The sequence below is a fragment of the Mobula hypostoma genome, chromosome 11 (genome assembly GCF_963921235.1).
Source record: "Mobula hypostoma chromosome 11, sMobHyp1.1, whole genome shotgun sequence".
NCBI lineage: Eukaryota > Metazoa > Chordata > Chondrichthyes > Myliobatiformes > Myliobatidae > Mobula > Mobula hypostoma.
Genome location: NC_086107.1, coordinates 65723525 through 65745914, shown reverse-complemented (window position 1 = coordinate 65745914; position 22390 = coordinate 65723525). Strand labels below are relative to the sequence as shown.

At 41.4% G+C, this 22390-nt stretch overlaps 1 protein-coding gene across 8 annotated transcripts in view; it reads left to right on the top strand.

Moving 5' to 3' along the window:
* dgkza (diacylglycerol kinase, zeta a) overlaps nucleotides 1-22390 on the top strand; it is a 708940-nt gene that overhangs the window by 534135 nt on the left and 152415 nt on the right. For all 8 annotated transcript variants that reach the window (XM_063062203.1, XM_063062202.1, XM_063062204.1 and 5 more), the window contains 2 exons: nucleotides 16500-16540; nucleotides 18990-19162. In XM_063062203.1, the coding sequence (XP_062918273.1) occupies nucleotides 16500-16540; nucleotides 18990-19162 (214 nt within the window). The remainder of the gene's footprint in view (nucleotides 1-16499; nucleotides 16541-18989; nucleotides 19163-22390) is intronic.

Genomic DNA, 22390 nt, shown 5'->3' with positions numbered 1-22390 from the left:
TATAATCCAAACTCAGTAGAAACAGAGGATTTTCCACAATCATTAGTGGGGAACCAGTTGACTCAATTTACGGAAGCTTGCAACTCTTTATAAATAATTTTTCCCAATATAGAGGAACAGTGGGAAATCTAGGAAGCTGTACGGTAGCTGACCGCATCCTTGAAGAGAAGAAAGTAGGGTTTACGTTTTGAGTCATCTTTTAGACTTCTGTGTTTGTCTGTGTATGTTTATAAAAGGGCAGAAGTTATTTCTTGGAGTTGTAATTATCTTCCTGGGCATCCAGCTGTGACCCTTCTTGAGTTTTGTTTGATTTCATGCACCACAATACTCAGGGCACTATCTCCTGACCTCCTTGTAGTGCACTTTGCTTTCTAGTTTCAGAAAGATGGTCAATTTATGTTGCAGATAAGCAGCAAAATAAAGCTGCCCAAACTCACCCCAAATAGTATCCTTACCGGAAAAACAATACTTCACATTGGCATAGTGTTTTATACATAGTATGTTTTTCCAAGACTTTCACCAACTTATTCAAAGCAGTGGCCAGTGAGTACCCTTTTTAATTAGATACAAGATTGTGAGAATAAAATATTTGTACTGCTTAACAGGTGCATTGCAAACTCCATTATTTCATATGCTATGTGCTTCATTCTTCATGAACTTATTCCATTCCTCTATGCTTGAATCAGATTCTTACAGATATTAGGATTTCCTCATTCTGCCAAAACTTTTAAGTGCTGCATGTGGTCCCTGTTTTAACTATGACATTTGAGTGCTAAGGTCATGGCGTGAACTGGGTTTGTGTCTTATTTGTGCAGTTTTTCTTTGTGTCTACAGACAAAGTATAAAATAACTTACATCAGCTTTTCAGACTTGGTCAGACGATTTCTGCAAAATGGGCTGTGATACATTAGCATGTAGTACCATACCTAGCATTCATATTTACTAATCTAAGTCATCAGTAAAATGAGGATGCTTCATTGCCTTGCTGTTTCATTTGGTGTTGTGAGGATTGATTACAGAGGCATGTAACATCTCAGGTTGATTTGAGGATCAAGATGTCTACAGTGACAACACCTCAAAACAACACAGGTGAACATGCACCTGTGGAATCTTCCTCTGTCATCCTCTATTTTGTGAAATATGTATAACAGGACTTCTTCTTTGTTTTTTTTTATATACTGACCTTGTTTCTTAAAAAGGTGGATTACAACATGGTGAGTACTTGGGTAAACTGCTAACTCAATTCTATCGTCAAAACAAAAAAACTATTGTATTACACTTCAACTGTCTGCAAATATATGTCCATTTACCTCAAAAAAAAATCTAGAATTATTGGAATAAGTGTTGTGAATTTTAAGCTGTTAGTTTACACATGGTAAAATTGTGAATTGAAAATATAGCTCGGAGCTTTTAGTCACATTTCTACACCAGTGATGGAGATGACAATAAAATGCCACAGTACAGAACAAGCACCTTTATTTCAAGGCAGCATCACACTAGGAAGGAATACCTGTAATGTAGCGGATGTATTACCAGAATTAGTGTATGCCCAAAACTGTGACAGATGAATGTTATGCAAGCAAACATGAAGTCATTCACTTTGGACCTAAAAGGGAAAGAACTGAGAGCCTTCTACATGGTTAAAGGTTAGAAATCTTAAGAACGCTTGGGATCCATGTAGAATATTGACGTTTTTTGGGCAGGTACAGAACATAATTGAAACAACTTTGCAATGTTGACTTAACACGATCTGCTTTGGAAATAAAAGCAGTTGTTGTTGAAAAACAGTCAGCAGGTCAGATAACGTTTTACAAGCATGGTCATCTTTTCAGATTGATGGCTTTTCATAAGAACTAAGATGACTTGGAAAACAAGCAGGTTTGAAACTGCACTGAGGGGCAGAAAGGGGCAAAGGAACGTCTGTGAAAAGTTAGATACTTTAAATATTGCATGTGGTTGCTCAGACAAGGCGGTGAATGTTTGCTGATTACCTGCATCACATGTAAGGCGATGTAAATAGATGATGAAAGGTGAGAAGGGAGGGAAAAAGTCAACAAAAATGTGCTAGGTGTATGCTGGTAAAAGAAACCATCTGTAGATACTGAAAATCAAAAATAAAAACAGGATGTTGAAAATAGATTGTGGATCCCTGAATCTCTTGATCTTCAGTCACCTGTCTCCTAACTTCCTCTCACTGAACAGCAATCATGGGAGCTGATGCTAGTGATTTCAACTCAGAGAGCTGGCACAACTCAAGGCCACAGAGTTACTGCTGAGGGCATTGCTTGCCGGCCAAGCTTCTAGTTATTGTTTACTCATTCATTGATTTAGATGGAAGGAAGAGCTTTATGCTAAGCATCTGGTAAACAAAAGTCTCACCATGTTGTAAAGAAAAATGGGAAAATCTGGCCTGTTTCCCATTTCTTGGGTGGCAGCTCTCAGTTAACGTATTATTAATAATGGAATTGACAAATCATCACTTTAACTAGAGCAGCAGTTGGTTGCCTGAGGTAAAGAATGTTTGAAAATCAAGATCATTCTGGCTTCTTCCCCCTTACTTTCCAGTCCTGATGAAGAGCCTTGACTATAAAAATTGACAATTTATGCCTTTTTTTAAAATGCTGCCTGGCCTGCTGAGTTCCTCCCCCATTTCTTTGTGTGTTGCTTTGAAGATCAATTCCTCAGATCTGGAATACATCCCATAATCCACCAGCTAGCAGTGACATTTGTCCTGTGCATATCTCTGAGTCATAGGCTACCACAGCAGGAGCTTTAAAATATTAGAGAGATTCTACTAATATTGTCTCCACACAAACTTTCAAATTCACCAATGGGATAAATGAACCAATGTCAGGGTCCTTTCCCAGGTAAACAACCCCTTCACTGATGGACTAATTATGTCAGTCAGCACCAACAAGCAAGCCTCATCATTCATATGTCCAACACCAAATTTCATAATCAGATCCTGTATTCTGTGTTTAGCCCATTTAGTGGGAGCTGAAAGCAGCCTGGCATATATGGCAGGAAGAATGCAGTGTTGCCCAAAGTACTGAACCATTCACACCCTAAGCTCACTTATGATAGGGTTTGCGCATCCAGCACTAGTCTCATAAGATCCCTGAGAACCACCGCACTGGAGAGGAAGCTTGTTAGCCTTGATTCAGAAAGATTGCCTCAGAAGCTGACAACTGAGGCCCCCTCTGCACAGGGAGTTTGACTCGCTCTCTGTTATCTTTAAGGAAGAAGTGGGCGCATAGATTTGCACCATTGTTAACTTCCCCAAACTTCAGACCGTTGTAGACTGCAACTCACTTAGATCTCTGGGACCTCTTTCAGAACCTGATCCCTTCTTCACTCAAGGGGTTCCGCACACCCAACATTCATGTTGTGTTGACTATCAGAGAGACTTCCTCCTGCTTAGTGCAAGGTGTTTGCATAATTCTTTCATTTTGAGGCATTAACTGTAACACAGTCCATATGGATAGATCTTGGGACATAAACAGTCTCTGGCAATACCCACTGCTGTGTAAACAGCTCAGTTGACAGATTTACAAATAGAATGTCACCAAGATCGCTTTCTGTTACTCAGCAGGTGGTCTTCAAAGATCAAAGTAATTTAGGCACGTATATGTATGCACAAGTGCAATGAAAAAAAACTTATTTGCAACAACATCACAGGCACATAACGCCAGATACACAACTTTTACAAGAAAAACATTCGTGTTTCTGTACATTCTGCTTGACAGTAATTGTGACCACAGCCTTAGGCACATCAAATATCATATCAGATTCCTTCCATTCTCCAAATTGTTGACATATAACATGAAAAGAATGTAATCTAGCCAATAATATAAATGAGTATACCAAAAGTTGTTTTTTCGGATATATAAAGAGTAGAAGAGAGACAAGTGTGGACACAGGACTGCTGGAGAGGTGTTTTTTTTTTGGGGGGGGGAGACAAAGAAATGGCAGATAAACTAAATGAGTATTTTGCATCAGTCTTCACTGTGGAGGATACTAGCTGCATGCCAGAATCTAGAGAGAGTCAGGAGCAGAAGTGAGTATGTCACTATTACTGACAAAATGCAAGTGTGAAAGTGATCAGAAACCTGGATCTGTTCTGCAGGCATTGGTCCTGATGAAGGGTCTCGGCCTGAAACGTCGACTGCGCCTCTTCCTATAGATGCTGCCTGGCCTGCTGCGTTCACCAGCAACTTTGATGTGTGTTGCTTGAATTTCCAGCATCTGCAGAATTCCTGTTGTTTGCAGGCATTGGTGTTGGGTTCGCTACTTTACACATTATATGTTAATGATCTAGATAACGGAATTGATGGCTTTGTGGCCAAGTTTGCGGATGATACAAACACGGATGGAAGGGCAGGTAGTGTTGAGAAAGCAGGGAGGCTGCAGAAGGACTCGGACAGATTAGGAGAATGGACAACAAAGTTGGAATCCAGTGTAGGGAAGAATATGCACTTTGGTTGTAGGAATAACGTCGTAAACTGATGTATAAATGGGAGTGAATTGAGAAATCGGAAGTGCAAAGGGACTTGGGAGTCTTCATGCAGGATTCCCTGAAGTTTAACTTGCAGGTTGAGTTGGTAGTAAGGAATTTTGTATTCATTTCTAGAATTAAAAGCAAGGATGTAATGCTGAGGCTTTATAAGGGGTGCCACAGTAGTGTAGAGGTTAGCACGGCACTATTACAGCTCAGGGCATTGAAGTTCAATTCCAGCATCCTCTGTAAGCAAGATTTTACTTTCCTTCCTGTGTGCGCATGGGATTCCTCCGGGTGCTCCAGTTTCATCTCACAGTCTAAAGATATATCAGTTAGTAACTTAATTAGTCATTGTGAATTGTCCCGTGATTAGCCTAGGCAAAAATTAGCAGGTTGCTGGGCAGTGCAGATCAAAGGGCTAGATGGTCCTATTCTGCACTGTATCTGTAAATAAATAAGGCGTTGGTCAGACTGCAGTCTAAGAAAGGATATGCTGGCATCGGAAAGGGTTCAGAGGAGGGTTCTGAGAATGATCCCGGGAGTGAAAGGGTTACTATATAAGAAGCGTTTGGCTCTAAGCCTGTACTTGCTGAGTTTAGAAGAATGAGGGGGATTTCATTGAAACCTATAAAATATTGAAAGGCCTAGATATATGGACATGAAGAGGGTGTTTCCAATAATGTGGGTGTCTAGGACCAGAGGGCACAGCCTTAGAATAGAAGGACTTCCCTTTAGACCAGAAATGAGGAGGAATTTCTTCAGCCAGAGAGTGGTGAATCTGTGAGATTTGTTGTCAGAGTGTTAAAAGGCCAAGTCAAATGCTGGAAATCCAAAGCAACATACACAAAATGCTGGAGGAGCTAAGCAGGTCATACAGGATCTATGGAAATAAACGAACAGTTGACATTTCGGGCTGAGACCCTTCTGTAGGACTGGAAAGGAAGGGGGAAGGTGCCAGAATAAAATGACCATAAGACGTAGGAACAGAATTAGGCCATTTGGCCCATCAAGTCTGCTCCACCATTTTATCAACTTGATCCATTTTTCCTCTCAGCCCCAGTCTCCTGCCTTTTCCTCGTATCCCTTCATTCCCTGTCCAATCAAGAATCTATCAACTTTTGCCTTAAATAAACATGCAGACTTGGCCTCCACAGCTGCTTGTGACAATGAATTCCACAGATTCACCACTCTCAGGCTAAAGAAGTTCCTCCTCATCTCCATTCTAAAAGGAAGCCCTTCTATTCTGAGGCTGTGTCCTCTGGTCTTAGACTCTCCCACCATAGGAAACATCCTCTCCACATCCACTCTATCAAAGCCTTTCACCATTTGATAGGGTTCAATGAAGTCGCACCTCATTTTTCTGAATTCCAGTGAATGCAGGCCCAAAGCCATCAAACGCTCTTCATATGACAAGCCATTCAAACCTGGAATCATTTTCGTGAACCTCCTTTGAAACCTCTTCAGTTTTTGCACATCATATCTAAAATAAGAGGCCCAAACCTGCTCACAATACTTCAAGTGAGGCCTCACCAGTACTTCATAAAGTCTCAACAATATATCCTTGTTTTTATATTCTAATCCTCTTGAAATGAATGCTAGTATTGCATTTGCCTTCCTCACCACAGACTCATCTTACAAATTAACCTTTCTGGAACCCTGCACAAGGACTCCCAAGTCCCTTTGCACCTCAGTTTTTTTTTTGTACATTCTCTACATTTCTCTTTCATTTCTTCTACCAATGTGCATGACCATACACTTCCAACACAGTATTTCATCTGCCACATCTTTTCCCATTCTCTTAATCTGTCCTTTTGTAGCCTCTCTACTTCCTCAAAACTTCCTGCCCCTCCACCTATCTTCATATTGTCTGCAAACTTTGCAACAAAGCCATCAATTACATCATCAAATTATTAATATATAACGGAAAAGGAATCGGTCCCAACACAGACCCCTGTGGAACACCACTAATCACCGGCAGCCAACCAGAAGTCTTTCTCTTTATTCCCACTCTTTGACTCCTGCCAGTTAGCCACTGCTTTATCGATGCTAGAATCTTTACTGTAAAACCATGGGCTCGTGGCTTGTTAAACAGCGTCGTGCGGCATATTGCTAAAGGCCTTATGAAAATCCAAATACACAACATCAACCGATTCTCCTTTGTCAATCCTGCTTGTTAATACTTCAAGGAATTCCAACAGATTTGTTAAGCAAGATTTTCCTTGAGGGAACTGCTGACTACATGTGCCTCCATGTACCCCAAAACCAAACACTTAACAATCAGCTCCAAGATCTTCCCAGCCACTGAGGTCAGACTAACTGGCCTATAATTTCTTTTTTTTCTGCCTCTCTCCCTTCTTGAAGCCTGATGCAAAATTCTTATTCAGTCCATCCACCATTTCCTTGTCCCCCAGTACTACCTTTCCAGCATTTTTTTCCAGTGGTCTGAAATCCACTCTCACCTCTCTTTTACAATTTACATATCTGAAGAAGCTTTTGGTATCCTCTTTTCACTTTGTCCACATTTTACGTTGTAACTCATCCTGTGGACTGCAATTTTGCCCTATCAACACCCTCTCTTCACTACACATTGCCATTGTTTGTAAACCAGCTACCTCATCTTCAGCACGATTATCTGCTTTTCCTGCGGTACTACTTGTATTTAAATATAGGCAGCTCAGGACGCTAGTCACACCATGCTCAACCTTTTGATTCCTAACTTTGCTTAAAAGGTACTGTATTGTTCTACGTTCAATGTCAGATGTGAACACTTGGGACAAAATCCACACCATGAAGTTGACATTTCCTTTAATATTTTGTCATTGTGATAAAGTACAGAGACAGGCCCTTTGGCCAGTCAAGTGTACACTGACCATCAAGAACTCATAAATATTAGCCTAACACTATTCCTGTTCCAGCTGCATCCACAATCCCATCAACTCCCCCTACATTCTACCACTCGCCTACCAGTCTTTGTCTTTGGGATGTGAGAAACAAAAAAACGATGCATCTGCGAGAAACTGCAGTGACAGTGTGTGAACTCCACAAAGACAGCACTTGAAACCAGAATTGAACCTGGGTCACTGGACCTGTAAGGCTGCAATTCATTTAGTGGTGTGGTATTTCCTGTAGGGAAAAGATGAAGAATTAGGAGCAGGTATAGTTTGTAACTGCTTGCAATGCCTTAATATCATGTTTGAACTGAAGGCCAAAACTTTCCTTTCTTATTCCATTGTAGCGTTAGTGACAAAAATTATCAATCACAGTCTTCCATAACTTATGTACTCTTGGTTGGAAACTTTATAGAGATACATAACCTTACAAATTTTGAATGGATATGATTGTAATATCTGCTCCCTTTACCTGCAAAGCAAAGTCTACCTAGACATGTAACTTCTGACAATAAAAGAAATCTGATGATTTATGTCTCGAGTTTAATAGAGGAGGGGAAAGGATGTGGTTTATTTGCTCCAACTTTAATCATTAACTGATTGACTATAAACCACAGAGATTTTATTATTTGCATCCTAAATGTACTTTAGATGGAGATGATGTTGAACTGTTGTAAAAAGCCCTGAGAAGTAAATCCATTACATTCTTATGACTCATTCCCTCATTCCTGCATTGTTTACTGTTGAAAGCCATTCAGCAGACTGCCCTGCCTTTGTTGAAAGAGAAGGTAACAAAGAAAGAAGAAAGGAAAGGAAGATAGATCCTCTATTGTAACTTACATAGCTCACAATATATTTCTCTGCTAACAACCAGTGTCATACTTTTGAACTGAAGAAATCAAACAGAATCAGCATTAAAAGTTTGTGCATGCACACAGCAATAAAATAAGTAGCTACAAGCATCAGAATTAGCAACATTGATTAAAGGTAATTATTGGATGGGATTTACCAATAGATCAGCGCCTCTGATGCATTTCTTGGTGGATAAAGGTATCTTGATAATGCCGTGGTCTCTTGTTCTGACAATGACATATTAACCCAAGTAATGCAGCCGGACTATTGGAGTGGGGGGTGAAAGCTTATTTGAAAGGGTAAGTGTTATCACTGTGCTAGGGTTGGCACCTAAAGAAGGAAATTACCTTCTTGAGGAATGTGAAGTGCAACGTAAATTATATATTTGAAGGAAATAGAGTGCATTTCCAAAATTTCTCCAACTCAACTGTTGTAATTGATTAATTGTATAAAAGAGCTTTCTGTAGACTTATCGAGAGCAGGAAAAGCTTTTTTTTACTAACAGAAACACAGTCTTTTGAATAGCCAAAGGCCCCTCTTGTTTTAGAAAAGTTTTATTATACAGTACTGAGCCCAAGTCTTGGCACGTATATAGTTAGGGTGTCTAAGACTTTTGCACTGTACTGTAAATCTTATCCTTAAGATCCCTTTGTCCGCTCAATTGGTATCTGTGGAAAGATGAACTGTATTAACATTTCAGGTTTAACGAAAGGTCTTCATCCTGAATATTAACTTTGTTTCTCTTTCTATAAACACAACAATATCTGCTGAGTATTCCCAGCATTTTCTGTTCTTACTTCACATTTCTAGCACCTGCAACTTCTGTGACGTTCTTCCTTGAAGAAGCCTGCCACTTTTTCCTTGGCTCTTTTCTGGCCCTCTGGTTTTCACTCAGCCCTCCCCCCTCTCGCTGCTCTTCCCCCTGGCCTTCTCCCTCCCCCCTCCCTTCTCCCTCTCTCTCTCTCTGAGCTGTGGTAATTATGATGCTTGAAAGATCATCAGATTCTGATTTTATGCCATTTATGGAGAGCCTTTTGCAACACCAACATATCCAATGCACCTTTTCAAGTGATTTTGAAGCAAGATCGTTGTGGTGCAACTGAGCCGCTGCCTTATAGGCTTTGAAACATAGATCAATCCTAGCCTCCAGTGCTGTGTGTGTAGATTGCACATGTTCTGTCTCTGAGCATTTGGGTTTCCTCTGAATGCTTCACTTTTCCCTCCACATCCTAACAATGTCAATTGACCAATCTGGTAGAATCTGGAGGATGATGATGGGTCACCCCTGGGTTTTGACCTCTTCTCACTGCTACTTGTTGGGTCCAGGAACAGCTACTTTTCTGCATCCGTCAGGTTCTTGAATGAACCTGCACAACCCTCACCTTAGCAGCAATGGAACTCTTAGGGATGCCTCTTGATACCTGTCTCTGATTGTGTCCTTTTTGTTTTGAATCAAGGACTTATTTTTGCAGAGTTTTTTTTCCTCTTGGCTCATTGTAAAATTTGTGAATAATTTATCTATAACTTTATATTCTGTATACTGTCTGTACTTGCGTGCCTGTGGTGATGCTGCTGTGTGTAAGTTTTTCATTGTCCCTGTACTTGTGTACATTGACAATAAACTCAATTTGACCTGACTCGGACAGTGTGAGATTCACATGTGATTGTGTAGTATTAGTGTAAATGGTCAGCACAGACTTGATAAGTTAAGAGTAGATAAGGTGTAAAAACCCAATGTCTGCAACTCATTTCTACACAACCCAAGCTGAAAATCAAATGTTTACAAGCATTCATGATGACAGCAATTTTTTTAAAGAAGTCCATAGTTTTTATACTTGTCAAATATTCAAAATGTAAACTATCACTCTGGCAGAAAAAAATAGAATTCAAAATGTAAAACTTAAAGAAACAACATCTGAATTTTAGAGCAGTTATGATAGTTTGTTAGGATTGTGTTTTTGGGTCCTGCTGAAAGACTGTGTAAATTTAGAATTAATGCAGCCTATAATTATTTTTTCTTGACAAAAGCTTATTTATCCAAGAACAATGATCATTGTGCAGTTCCCTTAAAAATGCAGAAATCCAGAGCAATGTTACCAATTTAGGAAGAATGAATGAAGCGATTTTTAAATAAGGACAATGTGCTAGCCATTTGAAGCATTTTCTTTCTTTGCAACTGTTTTAAAGCTTTTGCCCTTGTTTTCCTTGGCTTGAGTTCTGAAAATACGTCCCTTCCTCTACTGTACACTGCTATTAAATGAAAGTGATAGGTTTGCTTTACAATATAATCTTAAATTAGAAGTTGCAGTTCTCGCTTTTTAATTTTCAAATGCCATTTGACACATTATTATGCTTGGTCATTCATTTCAAATTTGCTTTGTTCTTCACATTCTCCTCTAAAAGAAATAACTTCATATCCGCACATCTGGTATTTTGTCTTGGTCCCAAAGCAGAAAGTGTAGTTTGCCAAAGTAATCACGAGATGTATCTTGCAAAGTATTAAGATAAGCAATTAAGTACTCTGCTTGAATCACAATGGTGAGGGGTAGATAGTGGCCAAGACACCCAGGGGAGTGCCCCTGCTTTCCTTCAAAGAGATGAATGGGATCCTTTATGACCCTCTAGTAGGCAACGTGATTTCTGCTTAACTTCTCTTTTGATGGAATGCACCTCCAACACTGTGTGTTAGAAGATAATGTCCTCGGTCAGTCCTGTACCAAACCAAAACTGGCTGGTCGGGGTAGGAAATTTAAATGGGCTTTTTTTTAACTGATGACACTAGGGAGGCATTTATTTATTCCACATACCTAATTATCCCGAGAGATAGTGTAGGCCAGCTTTACCACTGCAGGGGAAAGGTACAGGACTTGAAGGTGCTCTAATAATGCGGTTGTGTACAAAATTCCAGGAATTATATACAGCAGTGCTTTAAAACAAGATTATGTATTTCCAAGTCGTCATATCTGAGTTCTAATCTCCAGGTGGTGTTCCAGTGCATCTGTTGCCTCGCTCCTTGGAGAAGGTGTATTTTTGAGAGGTACTGTCCTGGTAGCCTGGGTGAGAAATCACCGTGCCTTTCATAGATGGTATGCACTGCTGCTTGGGGGCACTGGATGATAACTGAGTTTTTCATATATTTTTGGGAACTGGTTCATTCTGATTTGAGCCACACAGGTGGTGGAAAAGCTTTGGAATGTCGGGGTATGAGTTGCATGCAGCAAGGTCCCAGGCAGTCTTCTGTTCTTGTAGTTAGAGCATTATGTAGCTTACTAGCTCTTCTTTCAGTTAGTCCTGATGAAGGGTCTCAGCCCGAAACGTTGACTGTACCTCTTCCCAGAGATGCTGCCTGGCCTGCTGCGTTCACCAGCAACTTTAATGTGTGTTGCTTGAATTTCCAGCATCTGCAGAATTCCTCGTGATTATGTTTCTGGTCCAGTTGAGTTTCTGGTCAATGATGATTTCTCAGGATGTAGATGGCGGGTGATTCGGCAATGGTGCCATTGAACATCAGGGGTAGGAGGGATTTCATGACACTGCGAATGAACCATGCTGTATTTCAGAAAGTTACAGCGGTCTGCAACTGTGTGTGTTTTATCAGAAGCAGTATTGCGCCCCACTAATTATCTTCGCCCACTACACAGTTTCTTTACGTTGTTTGCCAAGGTACCGGTTTCCACAGGCTTATTGTCATCACAAACCTCAGCCTGTTCAGTCTTTTAATTTACAGCATTGGCTATCAGCCCTGGCATCTTACATCAATAAAAGGTCTGGTTTAATAGACTAGAAAAGTCAGCCTGGAGTCCGAGAGAAGCCAGTGCTTTGGAAGGCACAAACAGCAGATTTATATTCCTTGATGATCTCTTAAGGCTGTTTTATTACCAGTTGTAACTCTCAAATAGTTCGCCCTGTTGCAGAGAAGAGCTATTACAACATGATTAAATGTAGCAGAGCACAGTGATTTCTTTACAACAGCCTCAGCTTTGTATACAGTAACAGATACAGAAAGTGAATAATTGATCAATGAATTTGGCCAAGATTGGGTACTTTGCAGACATTTATCTCATTTCAGACATTAAATTACAACCTTTTGTTCACTCAAACACGAGAAAATCTGCTGGAAATTCAAGCAACACACACAAACTGCTGGTGGAATGCAGCAGGCCAGGCAGCACCTATAGGAAAAGGTACAGTTGACGTTTTGGGCCGAGACCTTTGTCAGAACTAACTGAAAGAAGAGATAGTAAGAGATTTGAAAGTGGGAGGGGGAGGGAGAGATCCAAAATGATAGGAGAAGACAGGAGGGGGAGGGATGAAGCTAAGAGCTGGAAAGTTGATTGGCAAAAGGGATACAAGACTGGAGAAGGTGGAGGGTCATGGGATGGGAGGCCTAGGGAGAAAGAAAGGGGGAGGGGAGCCCAGAGGAAGATGGAGGGCAGGCAAGGAGTGATTGTGAGAGGGACAAAGAGAGAAAAAAAAGGGGGTAATAGATATATAAATAAGGGATGGGGTAGGAAGAGGAGGAGGGGCATTAACGGAAGTTGGAGAAATCAATGTTCATGCCATCCCATGAGGCTACCCAGACAGAATATAAGGTGTTGTTCCTCCAACATGAGTATGGCTTCACCTTGACAGTAGAGGAGGCCATGGATAGACATATCAGAATGGGAATGGGACGTCGAATTAAAATGTGGGGCCACTGGGAGATCCTGCTTTCTCTGGCGGACAGAGCGTAGGTGTTCAGCGAAATGGTCTCCCAGCCTGTGTCAGGTCTCACCAATATATGGAAGGTCACACCGGGAGCACTGGACTCAGTATATCACACCAGCCGACTCATAGGTGAAGTGTCGCCTCACCTGGAAGGACTGTCTGGGGCCCCCCTGAATGGTGATGAGAGAGGAAGTGTAAGGGCAGGTGTAGCACATGTTCTGCTTACAAGGACAAGTGCCGGGAGGGAGGTCGGTGGGAAGGGATGGGCGGGGGACAAATGGACAAGGGATTCGTGTAGGGAGCGATCCCTGCGGAAAGCAGAAAGGGGTGGGGGGGGAGGGAAAGATGTGCTTGGTAGTGGGATCCCGTTGGAGGGATCGCTGCGGTACTCCACTGGTCACAGGCCTCCAATCAGAAGGGCTTCTATCTACCATCAATCTCTGACTCTCTGGCTTCTCCTCCGAAGTCAATATCTAATGCAATTTACTACCTCATCTTGAATGCCAAGCGACTGAACCTTCTTGATCAACCTCCCATGTGGAGCCTTGTAAAGTCCTTGCTAAAATCCATGTAGACAACATCCTTTGCCTTGTCTTCATCAACTTCCCTGATAACTTTGTCAAAAAACTCTGTGAGATTGGTTAGACACAACCAACCACGCTCAAAGCCACGTTGACTATCCCTAATGGGTCCCTGTCTATCCAAGTACTTATATATCCGGTTCCTTAGAGCACCTTCCAATAACTTACTCACTACTGATACCAGACTCACCGGCCTATAATTTCTCAGCTTATTCACAGAGCCTTTCTTAAACAATGGAACAACATTAGCTATCCACTAATTTTCCAGCAGCTTGCCTGTTGTTAAGGATGTTTTAAATTCTGTTCCTAGGGCCTCTGCTAGCCTCCCACAAGGTCCAAGGCACCATCTTTCAGACCCCTGGCATTTATCCACTTTGTTGCCTCAAGACAGCAAACACATCTTCCATTGTATTCTGTATAAAACAATGACCTCACTGCCTGATTTCTGCAGACTGTGTGTCCATCTCTTGAGTAGATACAGATGCAAAATATCCATTTATGATCTCGCATTTAACGTGTTTGGGCTTTGGACACTGCTGAGGAACTCCTGCAGTGAGGTCTCAGCTCAGATGATTAACCTTCACCAATGATAACTATCTTCCTTTGAGTGAGGTGTGCTTCTGACGATTAGAGAGTTTCTCCTTGTTGCCAAAGTACCTTGACACCAAACCTAGCCAAATGCTGCTTTCAAGTCAAGGTGATTGCTCCTGCCTCACCTTTGGAATTCAGCTCCTTGGTCCACGTTTGGACTAAGGCAGTGAAGTTGCATGGTCCTGAGAAATGCAATTTATTCGTAAGTGCTTCTCAATAGCACTATTGCCAATACTTTCTGTTACTTTGTTGAAGCCAGGTAGGATTTGTTCAGCATTTTGTTCACAGAGCATACCTGGGTAGTTCCTCAGGTTGTTAGGTGGATGGCAGTGTTGTAACGGTGGTGGACAGAGGCAGGTTAGTTCTGGAGTGTAGGTCTTCAGAATTATAGCGGGCATATTTTCTGATCCTACACTCATTGCTGCACCTAGTGCTCTCATCTCTTTCTGATCAGATGTGTAATGAATTAAATTGACTGAAGACTTCTTCTGTGATGGTGGGGACCCAAGAAGAAAGTCTAGATAAATCATCCACCCAGCACTTCTAGCTGATCATGGTTGCAAAGGTTTTGACCTTGTCACCATCAATGACGGAATGTACTTGAAATTCCTTCTCCAGTTGGCTGTTTAAGTATCCACTAGCATTCACAACAGGTCTTCTGGTCTTTGATCTGATCCATTGATTGTGTGCTCTGTCCATTCTTTTTTTAAACTGGTTTTGGCTGTTTATCATGCATGCCATCCTGTCTTGCATTTGTAGCCTCTCCAGGTCGTGGGATTCTGATGGAGAAATCTAGTGTGTTATTTGTAAGGTCCAATTCTGTGACCATGATTATGAGAGGTTATTGCTTGAATGATCTATAGAATATCTTTCCCAATTTAGAGAAACAATTGGAAGTTTACAATGATGTGATGGTTTTATGCTAATTTTAAAACAAGCACTGATTATTAACTGAATTTAAATTTCATAGTTGCCATGGTGGGATTTGAACTTGCATCTCTGAATTACTAACTTTTACTGCTGTGCCATTACCATACCCATAGGATATCTGTGCTGATAGATACCATTGACTGCTTTACTTCACTGCACATTTCCAGCTTGTGTGTATTATATTGCACATGTACTTCCATTTCAACTTCAGGGATGACAGCAGTGTGGTCTTACATAACACAGATCATCCAAAATTATTTTACAAATGTACGCAGACTGAAAAAGAGTTGATTGTTGTGATTTTTATTAAAATATTTGTTCGAAGATAAAATTGAATTTGCCCCTCCTGTATTCCCAACAGTTAGCTCTAATGAATGAAATTACAGGTGAGAATGAGACCATAATCCTGCAGCATTGGTTTCCCAGCACATGCTACCTGCTGAGAAGAATATGAGGAATAGAAGCGCGAGTGGGCTTGTTAGCCCTCATGGTTATTCTGTCATCCAGAATCATCTTTTATCTCGATGTCACTTCCCAGCACTAACACTAAAAATCTAAGACAATGGAAGATTATTGAATATATATTTCTTGTTCATTTGCACACTTTGTGCATTATATATGCATGTACACCACACACACACATCTACTTTGTATCTAAAGTGGATTTTATGTCTGAGGCAGAAAATTGGAGATGTATTAATGCTGTTCTGAGAAATTTAACAAACATCTAATGACCTTGTACTAAGTTCACAAAATTTTATTTATTTTAAACTTTGTCACCCAATATTTTGTTGTTTTGTATCTGCATAATTGAGACATTGTGGCCAGGAACATAACGTTCCCCAGTATGGATATTTGATATCATTGTTAGGCATATGGAGTTCATTGTGTATAGGAATCCATCACAGCAGGCAGACCTACGTAATAGTTATTTGAACTATCATTTGATATCAACTGTACATCTTCAGTGGTTGTCCAGTAGATATTCATAAATGAGTAGCATGAAGTTTACATATGCCTGTCTAGTATGCAACTTGTGCTGACTGTTTAAAAGGTTCTTTGAACTAATTTCACTCCTCTCCTTTTCTTTATTATAGTTTTCTGCAAATGATTGATTTTAAAGTATTTATCTAATTCCATTGTTGAATCTGCTTTCACCATCCTTTCAAGCAGTGCATCCAGGTCATCATTCCTGATTCAGCAGGGGGTGATGAATTGAGTGTTCAGTGATTCTGGCCATAACCATTGAAAATAGCATTCCAAAAATGTCACTCGCCAATTAGCGAAGCCGCGTGGCAACTTCTGGCCATGAAAGATTCCAAAAGTATTTGATTAGATAAAAGGTGCTCTTCAGAAAAGAATACCAAATTCCTTTTTATTGACATGAATGCAACATACTACAGGAATTGTCTGATAGAAGCCTAACCCTTTATTTGACTTTTTTTTTCTCAGCCACTACTGCCGACCGGTTTTACAGAATAGATCGAGCGCAGGTAAGAATGGATGCGAAATTATGACTAATACATTTATTTATTTATTGGGATACACTGCGTAACTGGCCCTTCCAGTTCTTCAAGCTGCACCACCCAACAATTTCCGATTTAATCTCAGCCTAATCATAGAACAATTTACAATGACCAATTAACCTACCGACTGGTATGTCTTTGGACTGTGGGAAGAAACCAGAGCATCTGAAGGAAACCCAGTCATGGGGAGAATGTACAAATTCCTTTCAGGCGGCAGCGAGGATTGAACCCAGGTCGCTGGTACTATAAAGTGTTGTGCTAACCACCAGCTACTGTGCTGCCCCAAGCTGGCTTTCCTCCGATGATTTAATGGCTAACCCATTAATTTCCTCACTAGTTAGCTAAGAGTTAGTTACACAGAATGCCATTGGCCAGTAGATGTTTTCTCCCCAGTTAATTCCTAGACTCCTCATCTTTTGGTTAATGTACCAGACTATAGCTTTTTGGTATAAAGTACAAACACACTTAAATCGAGAAAAGAATGAAATGAGGTCTTTGACCAGGATCATTTTCCAATGCTCTACAAATGCTCCCTTTCTAAGGATTTTGAGTATTTGCTGTTTTTATTTTGAACATTATTACCCACTGAATTTACCAACAAGATAAAAGCAAAAAAATAACAGTCAAGATGCAGATGCTGGAAATCTGAAATTTAAAAAATACTCAGCAGATCAGACAATATCTGTGGAGAGAGGAAAATGTGAGTTAATCTTTTGGGCCTGAAAAAGGTTCAAGAACTTGAAACTTTTCTTTATATCTCCTTAGATGTTGCTCTACCTGTTGAGTATGACTAGCATTTTCTGTTGTGATAAAGAAGTGCCTACATCAGCAGAGTTCCTATTTTTGGGATCAAATTAATTTCTCTTGCTTCCTTGCAGTGGTCTAGTTATATAGGTCAGAGTGAAAAAGGTACCCATACCACAAGGAGAGAATAGTGTTATATCACAACAACTGGAAATGTTCTTATGCAGAATTTCCAGAATTACATGACTGGAACACTGGGGGAAGGTCTGGTTTCCTCAGAAGAGAGGGGAGATGAGGTGGTCATCTAGTGTCAAGTTAAGGAAACTTTGGAGTCCTAGAGCCATAGAAATGTTATTCACCACCTGAAAAGTAAATGAGATTTTTGACAGGAAAGGAATACTGATACAAAGGAAAGAGGTTAAATGTATAAAGAAGGTGCAGAAGAGATTTTTGACAGTGATTCCTTTCTATGTTGCACCCCATCATTCTGAGAATGTATAGAACTGCTAGCATCTGCAGGGATTAAGAACAGAGCTGAGTTTATCTACACTGGTGATCAGGGTCCCCCGTAGTTCTGTGACAATTTTCCTCACTACTGAGGCAGAAGCATGTGACCTCCAGTTTCCAGAAATTTGAACAAAACTTCTAGTCTGGTCTTTCAGTACAGTATGAAAAGACAGCTACATTTATGTTATTTCTTGAATGTAGAAGGTGCCAGGGCACCATTCTTGTTAACATAGCTGGTAGAGCCACTCCTTCACATCTCCGGTGACCTAGGTTTTGTCCTGTGTGGCATGGAATTTACAGTTCTCTCTGTGACCATATGTCTTCCCCTGAGTATTGCTAACCCCAAAAACGTGCAGCTTCGTAGGTTAATTGGCCACTGTAAATTGCTCCCCTCGGCCTCACTCTCACCTGTATAGATCAGTGGCAGAAATGTAGAATCTAGATAGAGACATGGGAATTTGGCGAGAACAAAATGAGTCAGAAAATCTGCAGATGCTGGAAATCCAAAGCAGCACACACAAAGATGCTGGAGGAACCCTGTAGGTCAGGCAACATCTTTGGAAGTGAATAAATATTCAATATTTCAGGCTGAGACCCTTCTTCAGGACTAGAAAGGAATGGGGAAGATACCAGAATAAAAAGTTGGGGGAAGGGGGAGTTGGCTAGCTGGAAGGTGATAGAAGACAGGTGGGTGGGAAATGTCAAGGGCAGGAAAAGAAGGAATTTGATAGGAGAAGAGAGTAGACTATAGGAGAAAGGGAAGGAGGAGGGGACCCAGGGGGAAGTAATAAAATGAGTCAAGATAGGGTTAGTGTAACTCTGGACTTGATAATTGACATGGACATTGTTGGTTGAAAGGCTTGTTTATATGCTGTATGATTCTGAGAACAGGGCATGTTTTCCCTATGTGTGAGGTCTACATTAACCTCTCAGTTACTTCTAGTTCAAAATATTAAGTACCATTGCTGCCTGTGGACTTCATTATTAGGTTTCTTCTATTGTAACAGAGGCGAAACTGCAGAAGTACCATTGGCTGTAAAGTACGTGGACCCTTTGCAATCCCTGCATTTTATAAAGGAGTTATGTAAATGAGAAGCTTAATTTTATTTGATTTATATGCATAGTTGTGACCTTGAATGACTAGTTTTCCTGCATGCTCTTTCAGGAGCACTTGCACTATGTGACTGACATTTCCCAAGATGAACTCTTCATCCTGGACCCAGAGCTTGTAATCACAGAAACGGTGGGAACGTCGCCAGGAATGCCTGATTTAGTTGGATCATCTGACTCCTTTGCCTTTCCATCTTCCTCCTCACCGCCATTGTCGCCTGTCCCCAGGTAAAAGAGCTGCAGATATGCATAGCTTCCTTGCGTATCCAATTAACTTAATATTTTTTCTTGGAGTTATGACTGCTTAGATGGACATTGTGAATAGCTTTGGTTTGGAGATTCTGTGCATGGCAGAGAGCATAGTGGAAAGAGTTCAAATGACTTTGCACAATGTTTCAAACAGCACTATGCTAATTGGATTCTAGTATTAGATGCTTGGAATTCCTTGTCTTTCCAACTTCACTGGATTCCTTCCTTGAATGTTTGCAGACCGAGTTACAACACTTAAGTTGGCAGGCTACATACTTGACACCATGAATGTAGCTTTGGATTTTGTTTGGGAGTGGATGTTATCTCATGAGTTGCAGCAAGGACTGTGGCCGGTATCCATTTTCTTTGCTTGTGTTGAAGGTTGCCCTTGACATCAGTTACTTGGAAAATAACTTGCTATGTTGCTGGTAAAATGACAAAGGGAAGATGCAACTGTGTCAACTGTGAGGTCGGTATCAGGAATGATATGATCTCTATCTAGCCAGTCAGCCTGTCACAGGTTGTGGTGAACCACCATTGGCACACTAGAATAAGTTTTTGTCTGTGCAATACAAATAAGGCCCTGTGTAAATTATCTTGTAGAAATTGTGGATTCCACAACTCCTGACTCTGCCTCAAATTTGTGGCCTGGCCTATTAGTAGCACCCCACGCACTCCCTCATTCATTAATTTTCCATTTGCCGTGAAGGGGTTGGTGTGCGCACGTCCCCTTGAGGAGTTAGTGGCCATCAAACAGCAAAGTAAAATGATAGGCATGGTGGACTACCTTTCGAGGTCTCAGGGAAGTTAACCTGCCCTGGTGCTGAGAGGCAATCAGCAACAGGCTGGTGGAATGTGCTCCCAGGAAGGGATCGGGCTGAGTATTGGTGGTGGCGGTTGTGTGGTTAACACGGGGGGATGGGAACAAGAGCACCAGAGCAGATAGTGCAGTGATTGTGGAGAAAGATATTGTTAAGCCTTACATATAGTCAGGAATTGAAAGACTGAGCGTGGTGGAACTAATAATCTGAGTTCTATCTATTTCCATGCAAGGAGTTTTGTAGAAAAGGAGAATGAGCACAGGGCATGAATCAACATGTGGAATTATAACACTGTAACCATTTACATCCACTATGATGAAGTCCTTTGAGAGGTTAGTGATGAAACATATCAAATCCTGCCTGAGAAACGACTTGGATCCATTCCAATTTGCCTACTGGCACAACAGATCCGTAGCAGATGCTACTTCATTGGCTATTCACTCAACCCTGGAGCATCTGGATGCACTTCACTCTGCATTCAACGATATCATCCCTTCAAAACTAATCAGTAAGCTTCAAGACCTTGGCCTCAACACCACCTTGTGCAATTGGATCCTCAGTTTCCTCACTTGCAGACCCCAGTCAGTTTGGATTAGTGAAAACATCTCCTCCATGATTTCCATCTCCCAGGAGCACCAGAATGATATGTGCTTAGTCCCCTGCTCTACTCATTTTACACTTATGACTGTGAGGCTAAGCACAGCTCCAACACCATATTTAAGTTTGCTGACAGCACGTTGTAGGTCAAATCAAAAGTGGTGATGATTTATCGTATAGGAGGGAATATTAAAAATCTCATTGAGTAGTGCTATAACAACAACCTCTCACTAAATGTCAGCAAGACCAAGGAATTGATTATTGACTTCAGGAGGAGGAACCCAGAGGTCCATGAGCCAGTCCTCATTGGTGGATGAGAGGTGGAGAGGGTCAGCAACTTTAAATTCCTCAGCGTTATCATTTCAGAGGATCTGTTCTGGATCCAGCATGTAAATGCCATTACTAAGAGAGCACAGAAGCACTTCTTCTTCCTTAGAAGTTTGTAAAGATTTGGCATGATGTATAAAACTTTGACAAACTTCTACAGATGTGTGGTGAAGAGTATATTAACTGGTTGCCCTTGAACAGAAAAATCCTACAAGAAGTAGTGGATATGCTCCAGTCCATCAGTCCTTTTCTCCATTCACCCCCCCCCCACCCCTGAGCTCAACCACACGAAACACTGTCGCAGGAAAGGAGCATACATTGCAAAGGACCCCCACCATCCAGGCCCTGCTCTCTTCTTGCTACTGCCATCAAGAAGAAAGTAAAGGAGCCTCAGGACCCACACCACCAGTTTCAGGAACAGTTATTACCCCTTAATCAGGAGGACCTCAAAGCCCTCTGCTTGACAGAAGAACTAACCAATCCCCCTCCACCACCACCCTCCTCCATCTGGCAGAACTGGTCCTCGTCCATAACAATTTTTCCTTCAGCTGCTCCCGCTTTCTTCAAGCCCGAGTTGTAACCATGGGCACTCGCATAGATCCAAGCTATGCCTGCCTCTTCATCAGCTATGTAGAAGTCTATGTTTAAAGCCTTCCCGGTTACACTGCACAACTTTTTCTCTGCTACATTGACAACTGCATTGGTGCTGCTTCATGCATCCATGCTAAGCTCGTCAATTTTGTGAATTTTGTGTCTAACTTCCACCCTGTCCTTAAATTCACTTGGACTGTCTCTTGACACCTTTCTCCCCTTTCTTGATCTCTCTGTCTTCATCTCTAGAGATAAACTGTGAAGTGACATCTTTTATAAGCCTGCTGATTCCCATGGTTATCTGGACTATACCACTTGCCACCCTATCTCATGTAAAAATGCTTCTCCCCTTTCTCAGTTTTTATCGCCTGTACCGCAGCTGTTCTGAGAATGCCGCTTTCCATTCCAGGACATCAGAGCTGTCCTTTTCTTTAAAGAAAGGGGTTTCCCTCCATCTACTATTGATGCTGTTCTCCCCTGCATTTCCTCCATTTCTTGTACATCTTCACTCACTTGTCTTCCTGCCATCTAAATAGTAATAGAGTCTCACTTGTCCTTACCTATCGCCCCACGAGCCTCCACATCCAACACGTTCTCCTGCCATCTCCAATGGACCACTACACATACCTTTTTTTATCTCCCCACCAACCCCCTCCCGGCCTGTTTTCTGCAGGGATTGCTCCCTCTGCGATTTCCTTGTCCATCTGTCCCTCCCCACTAATCTACCTCCAGGCACTTATCCCTGCAAGCGGTCTAAGTGCTACACCTGCCCATACCACCATTCAAAGCCCCAAACAGTCCTTCCAGGTGAGGCAACATTTCACCTGCAAAGCTGCTGGAGTCGTTTATTGTGTCCGGTGCTCCTGACGCA